At 34.1% G+C, this 21,714-nt stretch overlaps 1 protein-coding gene across 2 annotated transcripts in view; it reads left to right on the top strand.

Moving 5' to 3' along the window:
- Nucleotides 1-21,714, top strand: part of LOC121382945 — a 211,391-nt gene that overhangs the window by 78,014 nt on the left and 111,663 nt on the right. For both annotated transcript variants that reach the window (XM_041512633.1, XM_041512632.1), the window contains 15 exons: nt 276-339; nt 985-1,197; nt 1,522-1,633; nt 2,759-2,891; nt 3,768-3,916; nt 7,011-7,129; nt 8,026-8,181; nt 12,518-12,707; nt 13,226-13,416; nt 14,703-14,918; nt 15,959-16,073; nt 17,339-17,608; nt 20,202-20,465; nt 21,114-21,358; nt 21,580-21,672. In XM_041512633.1, coding sequence (XP_041368567.1) covers nt 276-339; nt 985-1,197; nt 1,522-1,633; nt 2,759-2,891; nt 3,768-3,916; nt 7,011-7,129; nt 8,026-8,181; nt 12,518-12,707; nt 13,226-13,416; nt 14,703-14,918; nt 15,959-16,073; nt 17,339-17,608; nt 20,202-20,465; nt 21,114-21,358; nt 21,580-21,672 — 2,530 coding nt within the window. The remainder of the gene's footprint in view (nt 1-275; nt 340-984; nt 1,198-1,521; nt 1,634-2,758; nt 2,892-3,767; nt 3,917-7,010; nt 7,130-8,025; nt 8,182-12,517; nt 12,708-13,225; nt 13,417-14,702; nt 14,919-15,958; nt 16,074-17,338; nt 17,609-20,201; nt 20,466-21,113; nt 21,359-21,579; nt 21,673-21,714) is intronic.

Here is a 21,714-nt window from a genome sequence, read left to right as displayed (position 1 = left end):
AGTTAATAAGAGTGAAGAGCACGTTAATTGGTTGGGACCCGAAAAGTAAATTTCATTACAATTGTATCACAGATAATTACACATTAACGTGCTCTTCACTCTTATTAACTTATCTCATACTCCACTGACTTAATATGTAGTTTTTTTCTGACAAACACAGGACCTGGTGAGTCATATTCGGCTATTTTCAAACGCATACACGTCCAGCAGATACCTGCCACGTCTATGTGCTATATACCAGTTTGGTAAAAACTAATGTTTTCTTTTTCTTGCAGGTATTACCACAACTATTTTGAAGGAGAATTCATCATGTATCGCCACAAAATACTGCCCTATGAGGTAGGTCTGGTCTTGATGAGCTAATATGTTTATCTTTCCTATTACACTATTTTAACTTAGTACATTAAGCTAGTTTAATCAAAGCTCGCAAAGTTTAATCAGTCATTATACCTTGGTCTTGACCTTTTTACAAACTTATTTACGCAATACTAAGGAGGTTTCTTTACCTATAACAAGATATATTTTTGTTTTCACAGTTGGGCGATCTTAAGTTGAAATAAGTAAAGTAAATAAAGTAGAGAATTTCAAAACAGATAACGCCTTGAACTGAGTAATGATAGTAGAAGTCGGTTTTTGGATAAATGCCATTTATCAGTTTTTGCGCCTGGACTCTTCGATTCTTTATGGGTTTAGTAAATGGCTAATTCCCACCTTTATTTTATTAAATTTTTTGTATGAATGTACATTTTATCTTTTTGTCTCCACTTCACAAAGTAAAAAAGTGAGATACAAGTATTTCTTTTCCGATGTGGGTGGCGTCAACTGTTGTGTTGACGTTTCGCGGTTAGATCAGTTTCTCACAAACTACAAGTCTTAGGTCAGTGAAACTTGGTTTGTAGTAACATTTATGGATGTTCATCACATTGCACCGAAACTTTTTATGATAGGTGAAGCATTTAATTCTGCTGAATGTTTTCTTCTCAGATTCGCACATTTTATCGAAGTTGTTCTGGTCGTGCTTCCTGTAACTGTGCCGTTGCTGCCCGTGCTGGTGACGATGTAGTTATTATCGACAAGTGTGGACCGAGCGCCGTCAACACACAAGGCTTTTACCCCATCACCGTCAAACTGTTCCGTAATGGGGTTTTAACCCCTGGCTTTCGTGTCTTCAGCCAGTTCGAGGGAACAGAGTACCAGGTATGTGTCAGTTGGTCGTTCACTTTTCATCATCAATTTTTTTTTACAAAACAAGAAACCTCGCCACAAACATTTAACACAGAGACAAAGACGTTTTTGACATTACAAATATGGATGATGAGACCGAAGTATTTCCATTTTGGTATGGGACTACTTGACAGGGCCATGCTTCACGCTTGCTGTCAGTTGAGCTATCTCCATCTGGCTTGATGGTGTATGTCAGCAGAAGTGTCATTCATATCACTGTATATTTCAGATAATCTTTCCATCTGGCTTGATGGTGTATGCCAACATATGTGTCATTCTTGTTTCTATATATTTCAGATAATCTTTCCATCTGGCTTGATTGTGTATGTCAGTAGAAGTGTCATTCGTGGATACGACTTCCTCAATGTCTGGATCGCCCCATCAACCTCTGATTATAACCAGACAGAAGGTATATGTATATAAATATAGTATAACAAGGTATATGTATATAAATATAGTATAACACGGTATATGTATATAAATATAGTATAACACGGTATATGTATATAAATATAGTATAACAAGGTATATGTATATAAATATAGTATAACACGGTATATGTATATAAATATAGTATAACACGGTATATGTATATAAATATAGTATAACAAGGTATATGTATATAAATATAGTATAACACGGTATATGTATCTAAATATAGTATAACAAGGTATATGTATATAAATATAGTATACATGTTAGTGTAAGATTACATATGTTGTTTGGGGTTGTACAATTCTAGGGATTTTCTAAACATTTCTACTGTGAATATTGTGAATTTATAGGAATTTGGGGGGGGGGGGGGAGACTTTAGAGAAGTTTGGAAATTTTAGAAAATATTCAAATGTTAATGTTGGACATGGAAATTATATTTGAATTCGGGTACTATGTACATCTCATTTGTGATGTAATTCAAAAACACAGACAAACATTTAAGTTCATCTCAGTTCTGCAGTAATTCAGAAACACAGACGAGCATCAAAGTACTTTAATATAACAACTAGGAAATTGTTCACTGATCTACTTTGCCTTTTATATATATAATACGCTAGATTACTAGTAATTTAAAATATGCTCTAATGTTAATAAATATCCCAATACTAAACTGGATTCTAGTAAAGCATTCTTTAAGACGTTTTAGCATTAATGTGTTCTTTTCAGTTAATGTATTGTCATATATTTCATATTAATATATATAATAGTAATTTGTAGTCAAATACTAAATGCAATTTTGTACTGTAACATTTTACCTAAACATTTAAATATGTTAATGTATTTTAAAAAACATGAAGAAAATCTAAAACATCTGTTTAATGATGGAAAATAACCATGTTTATATGCAATACATTTCCAGTGTTTGCATTATGACACGTGAATGCAGTATAAATGGTATTACATAACTTATAGAAACAGTATGGAAGAATTTAACTGCACATTTTGTAAAACGTGAATTTTGTAAATGTAAATTATTTTATTACTAAGTTTTGAATAATTAAACAAATCATTCAGTTTTAATTTTTTTTTTTTTTTTTAGGTCTTTGTGGTAATTTTGACGGTGACCAGAAGAACGACTTTATACAGTCTGATGGAACATTATATGAATACCCTGCAGGCATTGCTAACACTGGTTTTGCCAACCAACCAAACAACTTCTCCAAGAGCTGGAGGTAACTTAATACTATAGTACTAATTAACAACTCAGACTTTCAGTTCCGAGGGGGCGTGACCATCACCACACCATGCACACCAATCGGTTCATTCTGTGAACAAACTGTGTAACTGAATTTTTCAACTTTACCATTTGAATTACACTAATACACTGTACACTGGCTACTGTTGTGAACGTACAGTTCACTTGTAACTTGTTCTTCTTACAGAGTAACCGATGATACACTGTTCACTGGCTACTGTTGTGAACGTACAGTTCACTTGTAACTTGTTCTTCTTACAGAGTAACCGACGATACACTTTTCACTGGCTACTGTTGTGAACGTACAGTTCACTTGTAACTTGTTCTTCTTACAGAGTAACTGATGATACGCTGTACACTGGATACTGTTGTGAACGTACAGTTCACTTGTAACTTGTTCTTCTTACAGAGTAACCGACGATACACTTTTCACTGGCTACTGTTGTGAACGTACAGTTCACTTGTAACTTGTTCTTCTTACAGAGTAACAGATGATACACTGTACACTGGCTACTGTTGTGAACGTACAGTTAACTTGTAACTTGTTCTTCTTACAGAGTAACCGATGATACACTGTTCACTGGCTACTGTTGTGAACGTACAGTTCACTTGTAACTTGTTCTTCTTACAGAGTAACTGATGATACGCTGTACACTGGATACTGTTGTGAACGTACAGTTCACTTGTAACTTGTTCTTCTTACAGAGTAACCGATGATACACTGTTCACTGGCTACTGTTGTGAACGTACAGTTCACTTGTAACTTGTTCTTCTTACAGAATAACTGATGATACGCTGTACACTGGATACTGTTGTGAACGTACAGTTCACTTGTAACTTGTTCTTCTTACAGAGTAACCGATGACACGCTGTACACGGGATACTGTTCGGAAGACAGTACAAGTGATGATCGACAGTTGACGTATTGTTTGTGTCAGAGTGGTGGTCGTGACACGTGTGCAGAAGGACGACACCTCTCAATGTGTGACATCGACACAATAGGTGAGCTTAAAAATAAACATTTCATACATACAGATTTGTCACACTGTGTAATAATAAAGAGAATAACAGATTAAAACAAACATTTGTCACACTGTAATAATACAGAGAATAACAGATTAAAACAAACATTTGTCACACTGTGTAATAATACAGAGAATAACAGATTAAAAAAAACATTGGATACATACAGATTTGTCGCGTTTGTAATAATACAGAGAATAACAGATTAAAATAAACATTTCATACATACAGATTTGAAGCACTGTCTATAGAGAATAACAGATTAAAAATAAACATTTCATACATGTAGATTTGTAGTATTGTAGTAATACAGAGAAATACAAATTAAAAATAAACATTTCACACGTACAGATTTGTCTCACTGTGTATAAAGAATAACAGATTAATAATAAACATTTCATACATGTAGATTTCTAGTATTGTAGTAATACAGAGAAATACAAATTAAAAATAAACATTTCACACATACAGATTTGTCTCACTGTGTATAAAGAATAACAGATTAATAATAAACATTTCATACATGTAGATTTGTAGTATTGTAGTAATACAGAGAAATACAAATTAAAAATAAACATTTCACACATACAGATTTGTCTCACTGTGTATAAAGAATAACAGATTAAAAATAAACATTTCATACATACAGATTTGTCACACTGTGTAATAATACAGAGAATAACAGATTAAAACAAACATTTGTCACACTGTGTAATAATACAGAGAATAACAGATTAAAAAAACCATTGGATACATACAGATTTGTCGCACTTTGTAATAATACAGAGAATAACAGATTAAAAATAAACATTTCATACATGTAGATTTGTAGTATTGTAGTAATACAGAGAAATACAAATTAAAAGTAAACATTTCATACATACAGATTTGAAGCACTGTCTATAGAGAATAACAGATTAATAATAAACATTTCATACATGTAGATTTCTAGTATTGTAGTAATACAGAGAAATACAAATTAAAAATAAACATTTCACACATACAGATTTGTCTCACTGTGTATAAAGAATAACAGATTAATAATAAACATTTCATACATGTAGATTTGTAGTATTGTAGTAATACAGAGAAATACAAATTAAAAATAAACATTTCACACATACAGATTTGTCTCACTGTGTATAAAGAATAACAGATTAAAAATAAACATTTCATGCATACAGATATGTTGCACTGAGCAATAATACCAGATTAAGAATAAACATTTCGCATAGAATTGTCACACTGTGTAATAATATAGAGAATAACAGATCAAAAATAAACATTTCGTGCATACTGATTTGTGGCACTGTATATTAATAAGAGAATAACAGATTAAAAATAAACATTTCATACATACAGATTTGTCTGACTGTATATAGAGAATAACAGATTAAAAATAAACATTTCATATTTGTCACACTGTGTATAGAGATTTGTAGTAACTTGTTCTTCTTACAGAGTAACCGATGACACGCTGTACACTGGCTACTGTTGATTTGTAGCACTGAAATAATACAGAGAAATAACATATTAAAATAAACATTTCATACATACAGATTTGTAGTAATACACAGAAATACAGATTAAAAATAAACGTTTTATACATACAGATATTTAGCACTGTCTGTAGAGAATGACAGATTAAAAATAAACATTTCATACATATACAGATTTGTAGCATTGTAGTAATACACAGAAATACAGATTAAAAATAAACATTTCAAACATACAGATTTGTAGCACTGTATATAGAGAATAACAGATTAAAAATAAACATTTCATACATGTAGATTTGTAGTATTGTAGTAATACAGAGAAATACAAATTAAAAATAAACATTTCATACATATAGATTTGTCTCACTGTGTATAAAGAATAACGGATTAATAATAAACATTTCATACATGTAGATTTGTAGTATTGTAGTAATACAGAGAAATACAGATTAAAAATAAACATTTCATACATATAGATTTGTAGCACTAGTAATACAGAGAAATACAGATTAAAAATAAACATTTCATACATGTAGATTTGTAGTATTGTAGTAATACAGAGAAATACAGATTAAAAATAAACATTTCATACATGTAGATTTGTAGTATTGTAGTAATACAGAGAAATACAGATTAAAAATAAACATTTCATACATACATATTTGTAGCACTGTAGTAATACAGAGAAATACAGATTAAAAATAAACATTCCACGCACACATATTTGTCTCACTGTGTATAAAGAATAAGAGATTAAAAATAAACATTTCATACATACACAGATTTGTAGCATTGTAGTAATAATACAAATAATAACAGATTAAAAATAAACATTTCATACATACAGATTTGTAGCATTGTAGTAATAATACAAATAATATCAGATTAAAAATAAACATTTCATACATACAGATTTTTTACACTGTGTGATAATATAGGAAATAACAGATTCATGATGTAAGTTACTCTTTTCCTGTAAAGGTAAGAATGGGGAATTCTGTTAGTCTTGCTGACCAGAATTCCCGAATCGTCTTCAGCAAGAGAAAGTTGATAACCTTTATGCTACAAAGCCACTCCTCCATTTTTGTGCAGGTAGATTAAATGTAAGATACTGCTTACATGTACATCGATTTAGTAGAAAATGTTACCAATATTGATAATAGGAATTGATTTGGTCCAACGGAACCAAAACGTCTTGTAATCAATCACAATATTGTCATAAGCTTGAAAATAAACACTTCATACATCTAGGATTGTGATGCTTTTAGTGTGACAATATTAATACCAAACATATGTAGTAATAAAGTTTGATACATAACACATAATACCTCTTTTTACTATAGCCTTCTTGCAGTGCACAGTATGGAAGCATGTCATTGGCATAACACAACGGTTTAATGACAGATACTAGAAGTCGGTTTAAATAATCTTACGTGGTGTAATTCAATATTTCAATATTATAAATTATACATTTGAATAAATGTAATAGGATAGAAGTAGTATTCTAGGGTTTTGAGACTATTTGTTCAAACTATGATAGTATAACAACAAAATTAATGTTTGTTGAATTTCAGGAAGTGAAATCACTGATAGACTGGTCACAAGTTCTCTTATTGCAATAAAGTGTAAGAGAAATAGCCTGGTGAGTTTCTCCCACCCCAGGTTTGAGTACGACATCAACAGAGAACCACGGGTAAGTGTTTGGATATCCGTCTCATTGTCTTACTCCTGTGACGACCAGAACATTGAATACTGTTCAATCTGTTACACAACTTTGTCCTTTTAAACATAATTATCAATCAAAGTCTGTAGTTTATGTATTATTTCATTCAATAATAGCAAGGGATCGTTTATATGCACATCCCACAGACAGGATAGCACATACCACAGGATCTTCATACAAAACTGTATGATTAAAGGGACGAATTCACCATTCCAAAAGTAAATTTTTCATTCTGTTGAGCAATATTCCTACTGTTCCAGATATTGGTATCTACATTTCCCAACGTTTAAGATACTTTAGGGCATGCTCATCATATCCTATTATTAACAACATTTCATTCTGGTAGAGAAGTTGCTTGATCAGAATTTTATCATCCAAGGACTCCTGAAAACATTCTGAAGCCATTTCACAATATGATATATCACTGACTAAAATGATATTTTAAAGTTGTATAAGCTTTTTCATCTTTTTGTTAAAAAAGACCCATACATATTAACATTTGAATGAAAACAATGGGACTTTATGACTATATGCTGCTACTGCTGGGGGAGGATATGCTCACTGTAAAACCCCCCACCTAATATCATCACTGTGATTCATTGATTCATGTGTGCATGCCATCACAGGTGTATAGGGGCCATTCAACAATTACTTAAAGCAAAACGTGGCTTTTTTATACCCTATCCCCCATGTAACATTTTGTTAACACACGCACGCACGCACGCACGCACGCACGCACGCACGCACACATACACATACACACACGACACACACACGACACACACACGTTTTTAAGTTGAGATTATTTAGAGTTTTTGGTGTCTTTCATTTTTAATTTTGTTTAATTTGTATCTATTCATCTTCAGGAATATGGTTGGCCAACGACCAGTGGAACCAGTGAGATTCTGAGTAGAGGCTTGTGTAGTCTGACAGTTGAGGGAAGCTTGGCATATAAAGTGTGCAAGGATGTGCCTGACATTCATCTGACGAACGCTATCGAGTCCTGTGTCCAGGACGTCAAGGTTTGTACAGTTCTAGTTCGCTAACGTATTATAATGCATGTAATAATGATGATGATGATGATGATGATGATAATGATATTCATGTTGAGAACGTCAAGGTTTGTACTGTTGTTAGGGTTGGGCAAACTTGAACTTTTTTCTGAAAAGTTGAGTTTGTAGAGTTGTGTCTGTGGCCATTTTGTCCATAGAATCCAAATCCAGTGGATTTTCTGACCCAGTAGTACGTTTGATATCCGTTAATGGCAAAAATTCAAAATGGTTGCGAGAAATGCCAATTTCATAATGTTAGGTTTATGTTTAATATATTATGGGTTGTAATATATGATTCGTTATGTTTTTCAGGGTGCTAATATCAAATATGATGTCCAAAATGTGATCTGGTGCATATATATTGATATTTACTGGCAAATTACAAAATCACATTAATTTTGACTAGTATGTCGTCCATGTGCCAGATCCCATATGTACAGATTGGTAGCAGTTCCCAGATATGCCATCCAATGTCCTGTTTCTGTTGTATTAATTACTGAGTAAATGAATATAGAAAATCAAAGAAAGAACGTGAAAAAGATTTCAGGATGGGACATTGTATAAAAAAGGAATGAGAATTTAAAGCCTTACAATCTAATGGGAGTATTTTCATGTGAAGAAAATATACGTATGTAAGAAACCAACCAAAGGACATAATTTATATATAACTGTAGGTACTGGTAATAATCTAACAGCTAAAAAATATGTTTATTGAGTAGATAAAACAAATGTAGACAAGCTAAATCTCTAAAATACATTCTACAATATAAAAGACACTGGGTACTATTGTTCTATCTTGTCCTGATAGTAACAACAGAAGATATAATTCAACTCATTATCATATCAATGAGATGGTTATAAATGGATTTGTTTCTTGTCCGCATTGGGAAAGCAATATGACTTTTGACTGAAGTTGAGGCCATACTATCTACGTCTGGATCTAAATCTCTAGGTTCTTCTATTTATAATTTGGTGCCTATAAGTCTCATTTGTTTGATTGCTTTATTCCACACTGATTCTTTATTTTCTTCTTATGCTTCTTTCTTTTCACCCAAGAGATTGATACCGATGGCCTACGTTACGTATTGCAGGGTAGCTTCCATCTCTCATTTTAAACAAAACATCATGCCCCAGCTCTCTTCGATAGTATTCGTGTTTCTTCTTTTATCGTAGACATTCATGTCCATGCTATCATTAAATGTCCTTACCATTTTTCTGTTTTATTATATTTCTCTTCATAGCCTTTCTTCATCTTTTGATCAAAACCCTTAGATCAATAAAGGGATATATTGTTGTATTTATTCATTCACTATAAACATTATTTGAAGTATCTAAAATTAGAGCTTTCTTTCTTTTATTTGGTTTCTTGCATATGTGTATCTTTCTTGCCATTCCCTCACAGCCTAATTTTGTAGTTTGGTATTGACTTTTAATATACATTCTTACGTCATTCCAGCCTAAATGTCCTCATGTTTTCCTTTTACTTTTATTATCAGTTTACTGTATAACAAATATAGGATAGAAACAAAGAGAACTTCAGCCAGTCTGTACATCTAGGATCTATATTGGACCTGGAAGAATGGATACAACATAATATCGGTCAATATTAATGTGATTCTATAAATAAATTCATTAAAGTCGCAGACCCTAGTTTCAACCCGTAAACAATTGACACTAAGTTTAGTTATCTACAAACCTTAACACATTTGGGTAAAGTTACAAGAGTCTGTTACACCGAAACAGGGAAATGTCATTAACAACATACTAAATTTCGTCTCTATAACCAATACTTTTAATATGAAAAAAAATGCATTTTGTTGTATTAGAAACACCAGGATGACCAGAAACACTTTGGATATACGGAAATGGATAATCTAAGCAATACTTCAGCTACCAAAGACGACTCTCATAGTGAAAAATATGCCTTAGTATTTAAAAACAAGTCTGCCACTTTAATCATAGGTCACAGTAACAACACATTTTGATATCCATGCTTTATATCAATGTTCTGTATCATATTTGAAATCAGCATTATGAAAACGTAAGAACTCCTGTATTATAAGCCATAGTGTATTGAAAATACACATAATGTGTGAACAAATTTACTTTTTGGCCACTATTTTTAATGTTTGCCATTAACCGATATAAACGTCAAGATAGGTACAACATTCCTTCAGATTTAGATTCTACAGATAAACTGGCCATAGAAACAACACTCCTCCAAACAAATGTCACACTTCGCCCAACCCTACTGTTGTAGTTAGCTCACATATAATAATAATAATAATAATAATAATAATATTCATCAGACAAACGCCAATATTTGTATTGTTGTAGTTAGGTCATGTATTATATAAGAATTGTGTGTAATTTTGTGTGAATATATTAATATATAATAGTCACATTTTGTACAAAATAGCGTTGCTAGACTATACAATTTTATACTATTTTTTTTACTGTTATACATTGATATATTCACACAAAAATAAAATAAAAAATTATAATTACAAACAACACAATTTATTTAGTTAAAAATACCCACAAATCAGTTTCTAACGTCTTTTCCATGACCTGTTTTAAGTAATGACGTCCCATTTTACGCAATGACAGCATTTTATGAAGTAATAATAACAATAAAAATAACGATAATAATAACGATAATAATGTCTGACCATGTCTAAAAAAAGGGCACAGACTGGAATTTTGAACAAGTAATTATATCAAGAGTTGTCTCTATTTAAATATTCGTCACGAACGATAACAAACAAACAACAATTAACAAAAAAAAATGCTTTCATTTCATGTAATATATAAAACACTTACATGCTGATATCATTTCCAACAAACAGATGCCCGAGTTGTGCTACATTGAAATTCCATATGACATGACTTTAAGCCACATTTACTATGAATGGCATTATGTCTCCTCTGTACTTTGTTTGCTGTAAATGCGGTTATAAATGCATATACATGTATACGATACGTAAGTCACACTGCATCTTGTACCTGCAGACACCCAGTGGAAGACACTGAACACATCTTACACGTTTTTATTTTATTCAATGGAATTCGTAATACCCATTTGTCAGATTATCACACTAGTAATTGCAACATTTTACTATTTGGTGATCCAAACCTTAGTGTACAAAAAAATAGTGCTATATTGAAATCTGTCCAGAATTGCATTATACATAGCACACATTTTGAGATTAATTAACCATTCACCATCTTACATAATTGTATTTCAACCATTTAACATGGTTCTAAATACTCTATGATAAAATCATATTTTCATCCCCTTTAGTAAATATGGAACATTATCATCATTATGTTTTATTTTATTGATTGTAATATATGTCTATTGTACAATCTTGAGAGAGGTCTTAATATAAAGGATAACGCCTACTGTCCAATCTCTATAAAACTAAATTTTTTAATGGCAATAAATATTGTTTAAACCAATCTTGAGGTTTTTTTTTTTTATCTTTTTCTAGTAGTGTTATTTGTCAAAAATATGAAAATAATTAATCATATAATTTTTTTAATACTACTTTTATCTCAACTCACGATGTGTGAAAAATATATTTTCAGTCATTGCTTTCTAATTCGTGAAAATATAATTTCCACACATTATTTATTGGCATAAAAAATCATATTAGAAAGACAACAACTTGAAATAGGCACTATATCTTTTCTGCAGATTGTAAATATTTCTTTTGCATTTGTAATTGCCTTTTGAGTCTTGTTGTAACTTATCAATTCTTCTGTGTTCAGATCAAACCTTGCTGTAACTTATCAATGCTTCTGCGTTCAGATCATATCTTGTTGTAACTTATTATCAATGCTTATGTGTTCAGATCAATATTTGATGTAACTTATCAGTGCTTCAGTGTTGTAACGTTTCAATGTTTCTGTGTTCAAATCAAACCTTGTTATAACTTAGTATCAATGTTTCTGTATTTAGATCAAACTTTGTTGTAACATCAATACTTCTGTGTTCAGATCAAACCTTGTTGTAACATCAATATTTCTGTGTTCAGATCAAACCTTGTTGTAACATCAATACTTCTGTGTTCAGATCTAACTTTATTATAACATCAATACTTCTGTGTTCAGATCAAACTTTGTTATAACATCAGTACTTCTGTGTTCAGATCAAACCTTGTTATAACATCAATGCTTCTGTGTTCAGATCAAACCTTGTTATAACATCAATGCTTCTGTGTTCAGATCAAACCTTGTTATAACATCAATGCTTCTGTGTTCAGAACAAACCTTGTTATAACATCAATACTTCTGTGTTCAGATCACTGAGGATATGAACTGGGGCAAGTCAGCAGTGGAGAATGTTAGAATGCAGTGCCAGATACACCTGAATAGAAACCTGACACTCTGGGTAACGGATCCCAGTGACACATTTTCCAAGCTTCCCGATGCCATCACAAACAGTCTGTGTGTTGCGGAGTGTGGAGGTTTTGCAAAGGCTTGTAAAAATGGTACAAGTATTACATCTAATTATCACTAAATATATATTTCGTACTTCATGAGAAATAGTTAATATCAGCTAGGAATATTCTAGATGTATCTTAAATACATTATATGATAATTATTTCTTAAATATGTATGTCATACCTCAACTTTACAAATATCAAGTAAATTAAAGTATATCTCATACATTCATGTTTGTAATATTTTGATCTAGTGTTTACACTATCTAGATGATAAGTAATATATTTACTTTACGTGTTTACGCAGTGACGTATTGATAATTACTATTTTATCTACTTCTTACAGGTGTTTAGATGATAAGTAATATGTTCATTTGCTGTTGCAGGTGTCTAGATTGTAATATTTTGATCTGTTGTTGCAGATCTCTAGATTGTAATATTTTGATCTGCTGTTGCAGATGTCTAGATTGTAATATTTTGATCTGTTGTTGCAGGTGTCTAGATTGTAATATTTTGATCGGGTGTTGTAGGTGTCTAGATTGTAATATTTAGATCTGCTGTTGCAGGTACCTGTGACTGTGGGCCTAAAGCTAGCGGGTCTGACTGTTTTGTGAGGACCGACGAATCACCGAATCTGTTCTACCTTGGTAACAGTGGACTGTGTGATCTTCGTAAAGACTCGTGTAGTGTGGTGACGGTGTTCAACAACAATACAATCAACACAAACAGCCTGTCGTGTGTCTTCACCAAGGTGCAAGTGAGTACAACACAAATGTTCTTGTGTGTTAAAGTGAATGTATATGAAAGCTACCTTGCTGCTAATGGAACAATAAAGTAGGTTTTCTCTAATGGCCCGAACCTGTCATGCTCCTTGAAAACAAATTTTAATTTCATGTGTTCAAATACGGCATTTCCAGTCTTCTGAGCACAATAAGGGAAACGTCGGGTCCATGGCCCTATGGACCCACCTGTTTTGTGGCCCCTGCTATATCTACATGTAAAAAATGTTTTACCAACTTTTTGACATCTAGTAGTCGATTTCCAATTAATCAGTGTGTTCTAGAGATATTGTTAAACAAAACAAACTCACTTGAACTTTTATAAAAACAAATACCCTGATGTGCGCCCTCATCACTGTAGACGTATAACACAATCTCACTGGTGTATTACTCAAAGTGTTTATACTCATGGGACCAGAACTGGAGACAGGAGGTCACATAATTCTAGTAGGTGTTTATTGTATGTACTATGTTTGCTGTATAAAATGGTTACATCCATCCAATCAGTAGCAGTTTGCAGACTGTTAACTACATGGTGGTTGTATGTACACGTGTGATATCATCATATCCTATGTATTAATATAATTATCATGGTCCATGGCAACTGTATCAGCGCCAATATGCTTACTGTTAACTACATGGTGGTTTTATGTACACGTGTGATATCATCATATCCTATGTATTAATATAATTATCAAGGTCCATGGCAACTGTATCAGCACCAATCTGCCTACTGTTAACTGCACGCTATTTGTATATAATAAAATTTTAGTTACATTCATTATAACATAACGTCATCCCATTGGTCCAGACGTAGCAATGGGAGTTTGTTCATTTCTCGAGGAACGTTAAAATGACGTCATGAGGGAACGTCATATCTGATACCTTCATTTTATATGGGCAAGTTGTCTTACTGAGCGTTATTGTTTATGGACCAAAAATAATTAAAAATAAATTATGAAGTTTTAGTGTTATTATTAGCAAGTATTATTCAAATTTAATTATAAGTATTGTCTGTTATTTATTTTACGTTCATCGTGGTATGAAAAACAAATCATCCGCAAACTTATGTGAGAACGGCTTCGCACAGTTTACAGATGATTTTGTTCGTTCACATACCGATGAACGTAAAAGAAATAACAGACAATCCTTACATGTACTATATATGTAACATCGTCATATCCTATGTATTATATAACTGTTGTATTATGTTATAACATATCATAGTTTCTTCAAGCTTTACATGACTGAATTAATATTACAGATCAATGAAACTGGCTTGGTGAAAGCTGGTGATCCCATCATAAAAGAAGCCAACTTCGTCAGCATCAATGAGCTGACGTGTGTCTTGCCGAGCGTCGACAGCTACGAGGTGCAGATCTTCAACACGAAGGACATCGTCAGCTCCTCGGCACTCTACCTCGTCTACAACTCCCTCTGTGAACACTGCTTCATCAACAACCAGACCTGTGTACAGCGGGTAAGTCAACCACTGTTTCATTAACAACCAGACCTGTATGCAGCCAATCACTGTTTCATCAACAACCAGACCTGTATACAGCGGGTAAGTCAACCACTGTTTCATTAACAACCAGACCTGTGTGCAGTCAGTCACTGTTTCATCAACAACCAGACCTGTGTGCAGTCAGTCACTGTTTCATCAACAACCAGACCTGTGTGCAGTCAGTCACTGTTTCATCAACAACCAGACCTGTGTGCAGTCAGTCACTGTTTCATCAACAACCAGACCTGTGTGCAGTCAGTCACTGTTTCATCAACAACCAGACCTGTGTGCAGTCAGTCACTGTTTCATCAACAACCAGACCTGTGTGCAGTCAGTCACTGTTTCATCAACAACCAGACCTGTGTGCAGTCAGTCACTGTTTCATCAACAACCAGACCTGTGTGCAGTCAGTCACTGTTTCATCAACAACCAGACCTGTGTGCAGTCAGTCACTGTTTCATCAACAACCAGACCTGTGTACAGTCAGTCACTGTTTCATCAACAACCAGACCTGTGTGCAGTCACTGTTTCATCAACAACCAGACCTGTATACAGTCAATCACTGTTTCATCAACAACCAGACCTGTATACAGTCAATCACTGTTTCATCAACAACCAGACCTGTATAATCAGTCACTGTTTCATTAACAACCAGACCTGTATACAGTCAATTATACTATGTTATGTTTATGCAGTTTTTCACTGTGTGTTACGTTTCACTATGTTATGTGTATGTAGTTTTTCACTGTGCTATGTTTATGTAGTTTTTCACTGTGCTATGTTTATGTAGTTTTTCACTGTGCTATGTTTATGTCGTTTTTCACCGTGCTATGTTAATGCATGTTTTTACTGTGTATTATGTTTATGTAGTTTGACACTGTGTATTATGTTTATGTAGTTTGACACTGTGTATTATGTTTATGTAGTTTGACACTGTGTATTATGTTTATGTAGTTTTTCACTGTGCTGTGTTTATGTAGTTTCTCACTGTGCTATGTTATGTTGTGTTTTCGTAGGACACTGGGTGCCGGATTGATGGGCAGTGTTACGAGGAGGGGGAATATAACCCAACAAATTCTCGCCAGTTCTGTGACCCAAAGAAAAACCGCACATCCTGGCAATCATCGTCTGGTTAGTTCTTCTTCATACTGTAGAGTAGCTGCACGATGGCTTCGTCAGTTGATTTTTTGTCGGACATTTTTTTTAAAGTTAACGTTTGTTTTGTTTAACCTAACTAGAGCAATTTGATTTATTAATAATCGGCTGTCAGATGTCAAACATTTGGTAATTTTGACGTATATTTATAAAGAGGAAACCTGTTGCATTTTTCCATTAGTAGCAAGAGATCTATTATAGGCACCATCCTACAGACAGGATAGTACATACGACGGCCTTTGGTAAACCAGTTGTGGTGCACTAGCTAGAACCAGAAATAGTCTAATGAGCTACTGATGGGGATCGATCCTAGACTGATCGCGCATCAGGCGAGAGCTTTACGACGGTGGTATGCCCCACCCCTCTTATGGGAAATACCAAATTGTAATTTTAATTCAAATATAGGAAACATGCTCAGCCAAATTAGCTTTTGTTTAATGCCTTGTATAACTGATTCAAGTTGGAGTGAGATCTAGCTCAGTCAGTAGATGATTCACCCCATCTGCTAGAGTCGTAGGATGGAATCACCAGAGTCGACCTATTCTCTGACTGGCTTTTACCCCCGTCCCAACCAGTTGCCCGTGACTAGTATATCAAAGGTCTTGGTATATGCTGTTCTATCTGTCGGAAAGTGCATATACAAGATCACTGGCTGCTAATGGAAATATGTAGCAGATGTCCTTAAAAACTGTGTCAGAAATCATTAAATGTTTGAGATACAAAAGATCATTGTGCTCGTGTGGTGTTGTTAATCAAAACATTTGATTTTTAATTCAGGTTAGGATGTGATTTGTGTTTGCTAGTTACAAATGGGAAAAAACCCATTCTTTTCAAAGAAAAAATAGGTACATTTCTTTTTAAACCTGTTTTGCTATAAAGTGTCATTAAATCCACAAAATCTATATAAAGTTTTTGTACTGCCAAACTTTGGAATATTTGGTTCTAAAGTTGTTAATTCTGAAGCACCAGCCATTGCAAGATTAGGGGTTGATTCATCTGCACATGATAACAGTATGCAGACTCACTATGGTCCAGATAATATAATAACTTTTAGATTCATTCATTCATTTATTGATTTATTCATTCATTCAATCATTCATTACTTAATTCAATCAATCAATCATTCATTCATTCATTCATTCATTCAATGTGTTCTAGTGGTGTCGTTAAACAAACACTTTTTTCTCATTTATTCATTCATTCGATCATTATTTCATTTATTTATTTATTCATTATTTCAGATTCGTGTCAGACTCTGGACTTGGTTTGGTTGAAACAGATAAATGCCTACCTGGCAAGCTTTGAGAAAGAAACCCTGAAGTCGAACTCCAACTACACTGACTGTCGCGATCAGTGTCTGGCGAAGTTCGGCGACCCGTACGTGTGTGAGTCGTTCAACGTGAACTCTTCCAGCCAAGTGTGCACCTTGAGCACGGCCAACAAGCGGAGTGGAGCCGGCAACATGATCACCAGCACCAACACAGAGTACCATGAGTGGATGTGTGATAATGGTCAGTGAAATGACATCGCTGTGTGCTTTTTAACATGACAGCTGCATGGTATAATATCGCTGTGTGCTTTTTAACATGACAGCTGTATAGTATAACATCGCTGTGTGCTTTTTAACACGACAGCTGTATGGTATACTATCACTCGAGGTTTTTAATATAGCAGCTGCATGGTATAACATCGCACTGTGATTTTTAACACGACAGCTGTATGATATAGAATCACTGTGCTTTCTAACACGACAGCTGTGTGGTATAACATCGTTGTGTGCCTTTCAAAATTACAGTTGTATGGTATAACATCACTGTGTCTTTTGTGACACGACAGTTGTATGGTATTACATCGCTGTGAGGTTTTGACATGTCAGCCGTATGCTATAACATCAATGTTGGTTTTTAACATGACAGCTGTATGGTATAACATCACTGCTTTTTAACACGACAGCTAATGGTTTAACATCGCTGCGTGGTTTTTAACATGGCAGCTGTATGGTATAACATCGTTGTGTGGTTTTTGATATGACAGCTGTATGGTATAACATCACTGTGATGTTTTTGACACGACAGCTGTATGGTATTACATCAATGTGTGGTTTTTAACATGACAGCTTATGGTTTAATATCACTGTGAGGTTTTTGACACGACAGCTGTATGGTATTACATCAATGTGTGGTTTTTAACATGACAGCTGTGTAGTATAACATCATTGTGAGGTTTTTGACATGACAGCTGTATGGTATTACATCAATGTGTGGTTTTAACACGACAGCTTATGGTTTAACATCGCTGTGTGGTTTTTAACATGGCAGCTGTATGGTATAACATCGTTGTGTGGTTTTTGACATGATGTATGGTATAACATCACTGTGAGGTTTTTGACACGGCAGCTGTATGGTATAACATCAATGTATGGTTTTTAACACGACAGCTTATGGTTTAACATCGCTGTGTGGTTTTTAACATGGCAGCTGTATGGTGTAATATTGTTGTGTGGTTTTTGACATGACAGCTGTATGGTATAACAGTGCTGTGTGGTTTTTGACATGACATCTGTATGGTATAACATCACTGTGAGGGCTTTGACACGACAGCTGTATGGTATAACATTGCTGTGTGTTTTTAATATGACAGATCAGGGATATAAGTTAAAATGTGTTACTTTAATATGACAGCTGTATTGTTTTTGTTTAATTATTTTGATGAGAATAATTAAATAAATACAAAATTCATACAGTAAAATATTTTTTTATCTGACAATAAGTGTGATATATATCAGGATATCAGGGTTGGAAATTAGCAGTCGTCCGGTCGCCTGTTGCGACCTTTATTGGCTAAGAGATACTAAGACTTCTACAAAGATAGTCCATCGACTTTAGGGTCTGGAGAATATATTGCCAGTTAAAAAAAGGAACGATCAGAAACTGAATCGAATGTGACAAAGCACACTGCGTCTGTGCTGGCGCGAACTACAGATCTGGATGCTGAAGACAAAGAACACGAAATAAGAACAGTTCAGATCTGACGTCTCGAGACCAAGACTTACATGATGCAATAGCCGTCCAAAGATTACTATAATAAACAATAAGTGCGCTTTTATGCTTTCTAATATAATAAAATAAGTACATCGTATATTTCATACAATGTTTGTTTTGATTTTGTTCACAGATTTATTTTGCTTTCGATGTTTATTTTATTAGTAGCCTACTACTGTAGCATTTAAAATCGCGCGCGCGTGCACACACACATACACACACTATTACATTTTAATGAGCCAGAAAATATTCATTTTGAGATTATTGTCCATTTGCATCAAAAGGGAACCGATGAATTGGCATGCAACTTCATAATTAATATAGATAAAATGCATATAAAAACATATTAATTTATTTGGTTTCAAACCCATACCATCTCAAACTAAACATTTTATGGGAAAAAAAAATTGAATTAAAAATAAAATACTTTATAAATTACCATCAAACTGCATAGGTTAAATCTTCTTTTCTCATACATGTTTTAAGGCAATTGATTGAAAATCCAAGTTAATCTGAATGACAAAACCGTAATACATGACCAGAGCCGTATCTCTGCACAATTAAGAGGCAGCTGAGCATTTGGCAAATTAGTGGATGATTCCATGGAGCTCTATCTAGTGCCTCGTCTATAGGGGGACAGCCACTCCCTAGGAAATCCTCTAGCATCACCACACAATTTATTCCATTCCTCTTGCATCACCACAAAGAGAATTGCCACTCCCAGACTAGTTTTTTAAAGTATGCGAATTCTATCTTTTGTTCTTTCTGTATTGTATTTTACTTCAAGCTGCAAGTCTTGGCTGTTCTAGCATTTTGTTTTCACCTCTGTATTAAAAATGATATTTAATTTGTATATAATTTAATGGTACTTTATACAGAAACATTTTTATTTATAATGTATTTCTTTTTCAAATAATCTTATTTCATTTGTTATGGGTTTAATGTGATAATTGGGGGACTAGTTGAATTTGAGAAGGGCCAGTAAGATGTTTCTTCAACTGGCCCTGTTGGCGACCGTGGTTTTCATGTTAATTTTCAAACCTGATATATATTTCTCCACCAGATCCATGTGATAAACGTGGGATATCATGGACTGTCAGGCCCGGCTTTGCTATTCTCGGTCACAACAAGCGCGACATCAGTGACATCTCATCGGCCACCAGGTGTCGCCATCTCTGTCTGAGAGAAACGTCGTTCCTCTGCCGATCATTTGAGTTCCTACTGCAGGCGCGGCTGTGTTCACTGTCGGATGTCGCCCAGGCTCACGTCGGGAACAACTTCGTCCAGTGGCCGGGATACATGTACCAGGAGTGGAGCTGCAATACAGGTCAGTCTAAATTTAAAGAAATCATCTTCATGATATTAATGTTTACTTTAAATAAGCAAATTGCAGTCTCCATAGAGATCCTTCGTCATTATCTAGTTATTATTTTTATCCTGTAATCCATAACAATTTAAGGGAAAAGCTTTATTTCTGTTATTTCAACTACATGGTTCGTAATGAACAACTTATGTGACATCAAAAGTCATAATTTGCTAATATATGTTTATGACTTTGCTTTAATCGATCATCATAATTGGCTGATAAAACCAGTGGTTGCAGGATAAAATGTAGCATTGCTACCCTAATCACATACAGTAGTATTGCGACCCTAATCACATACAGTAGTATTGCTACCCATATCACATACAGTAGTATTGCTACCCATATCACATACAGTAGTATTGCTACCCATATCACATACAGTAGTATTGCGACCCTAATCACATACAGTAGTATTGCGACACTAATCACATACAGTAGTATTGCGACCCTAATCACATAAAAAAAACTATATTTGTTTTAATATACATATTATGCGCAATGTCTAGATAATAACATGATTGTAAGGTAGTGATATTAGGGCCCCAACCATATATACATACATACATACATAATTATATAATTAAAAAACCGTAATGATGTTATGTCCAGGAGCAGACCTGCCCATCATATCGCGGAACCCAGTGGCCTCCATCAGCCAGGATGGTTCTGGAGAGTTCACACTGCAGTGTTCATTTCCCACTCTGATGATTGTGAACACCACCATCCTCTACAACGTGGACTGGCTGGTGAACAACAACATCGTCGACTACGAAAACGGCGTCCAGTTCCAAGACGATATGGCTGCTGCCCACATGGATAGAAGTTTGCTGAATAGCTTGGAGTATGGGACATCGGTAAACACTAAGATCCTTTTTCCATACACGTTTACACTTTTATTATCTAATTACGTTCGACTTTGTAGATATGTGTGCGTGCGTTCGTGCGTGCGTGCGTGCGTGTGTGTGTGTGTACAAGCAATATATGTTGTGATTATGTTTTTTATTTTGTAAATATCATGCGCGATTTCTGCCTGTGTACAAGTAATATATTTTGTGATTATGTTTTTATTTTGTAGATATCATGCGGGGTTTCTGCCTGTGTACAATCTGAGTGCAATAAATCTGTCGGTGCATTCCGACGCAGCAACCTACTCAAACTTGTTGTTAAGGTTTGTTGAGATATCTAAGTATTTTGCCATGCATTCAATTTA

The sequence above is a fragment of the Gigantopelta aegis genome, chromosome 10 (assembly GCF_016097555.1).
Source record: "Gigantopelta aegis isolate Gae_Host chromosome 10, Gae_host_genome, whole genome shotgun sequence".
In the NCBI taxonomy this organism is placed as follows: domain Eukaryota; kingdom Metazoa; phylum Mollusca; class Gastropoda; order Neomphalida; family Peltospiridae; genus Gigantopelta; species Gigantopelta aegis.
Note: the sequence above shows the minus strand (reverse complement) of the source record. Positions and strands in the feature narration are given on the sequence as shown.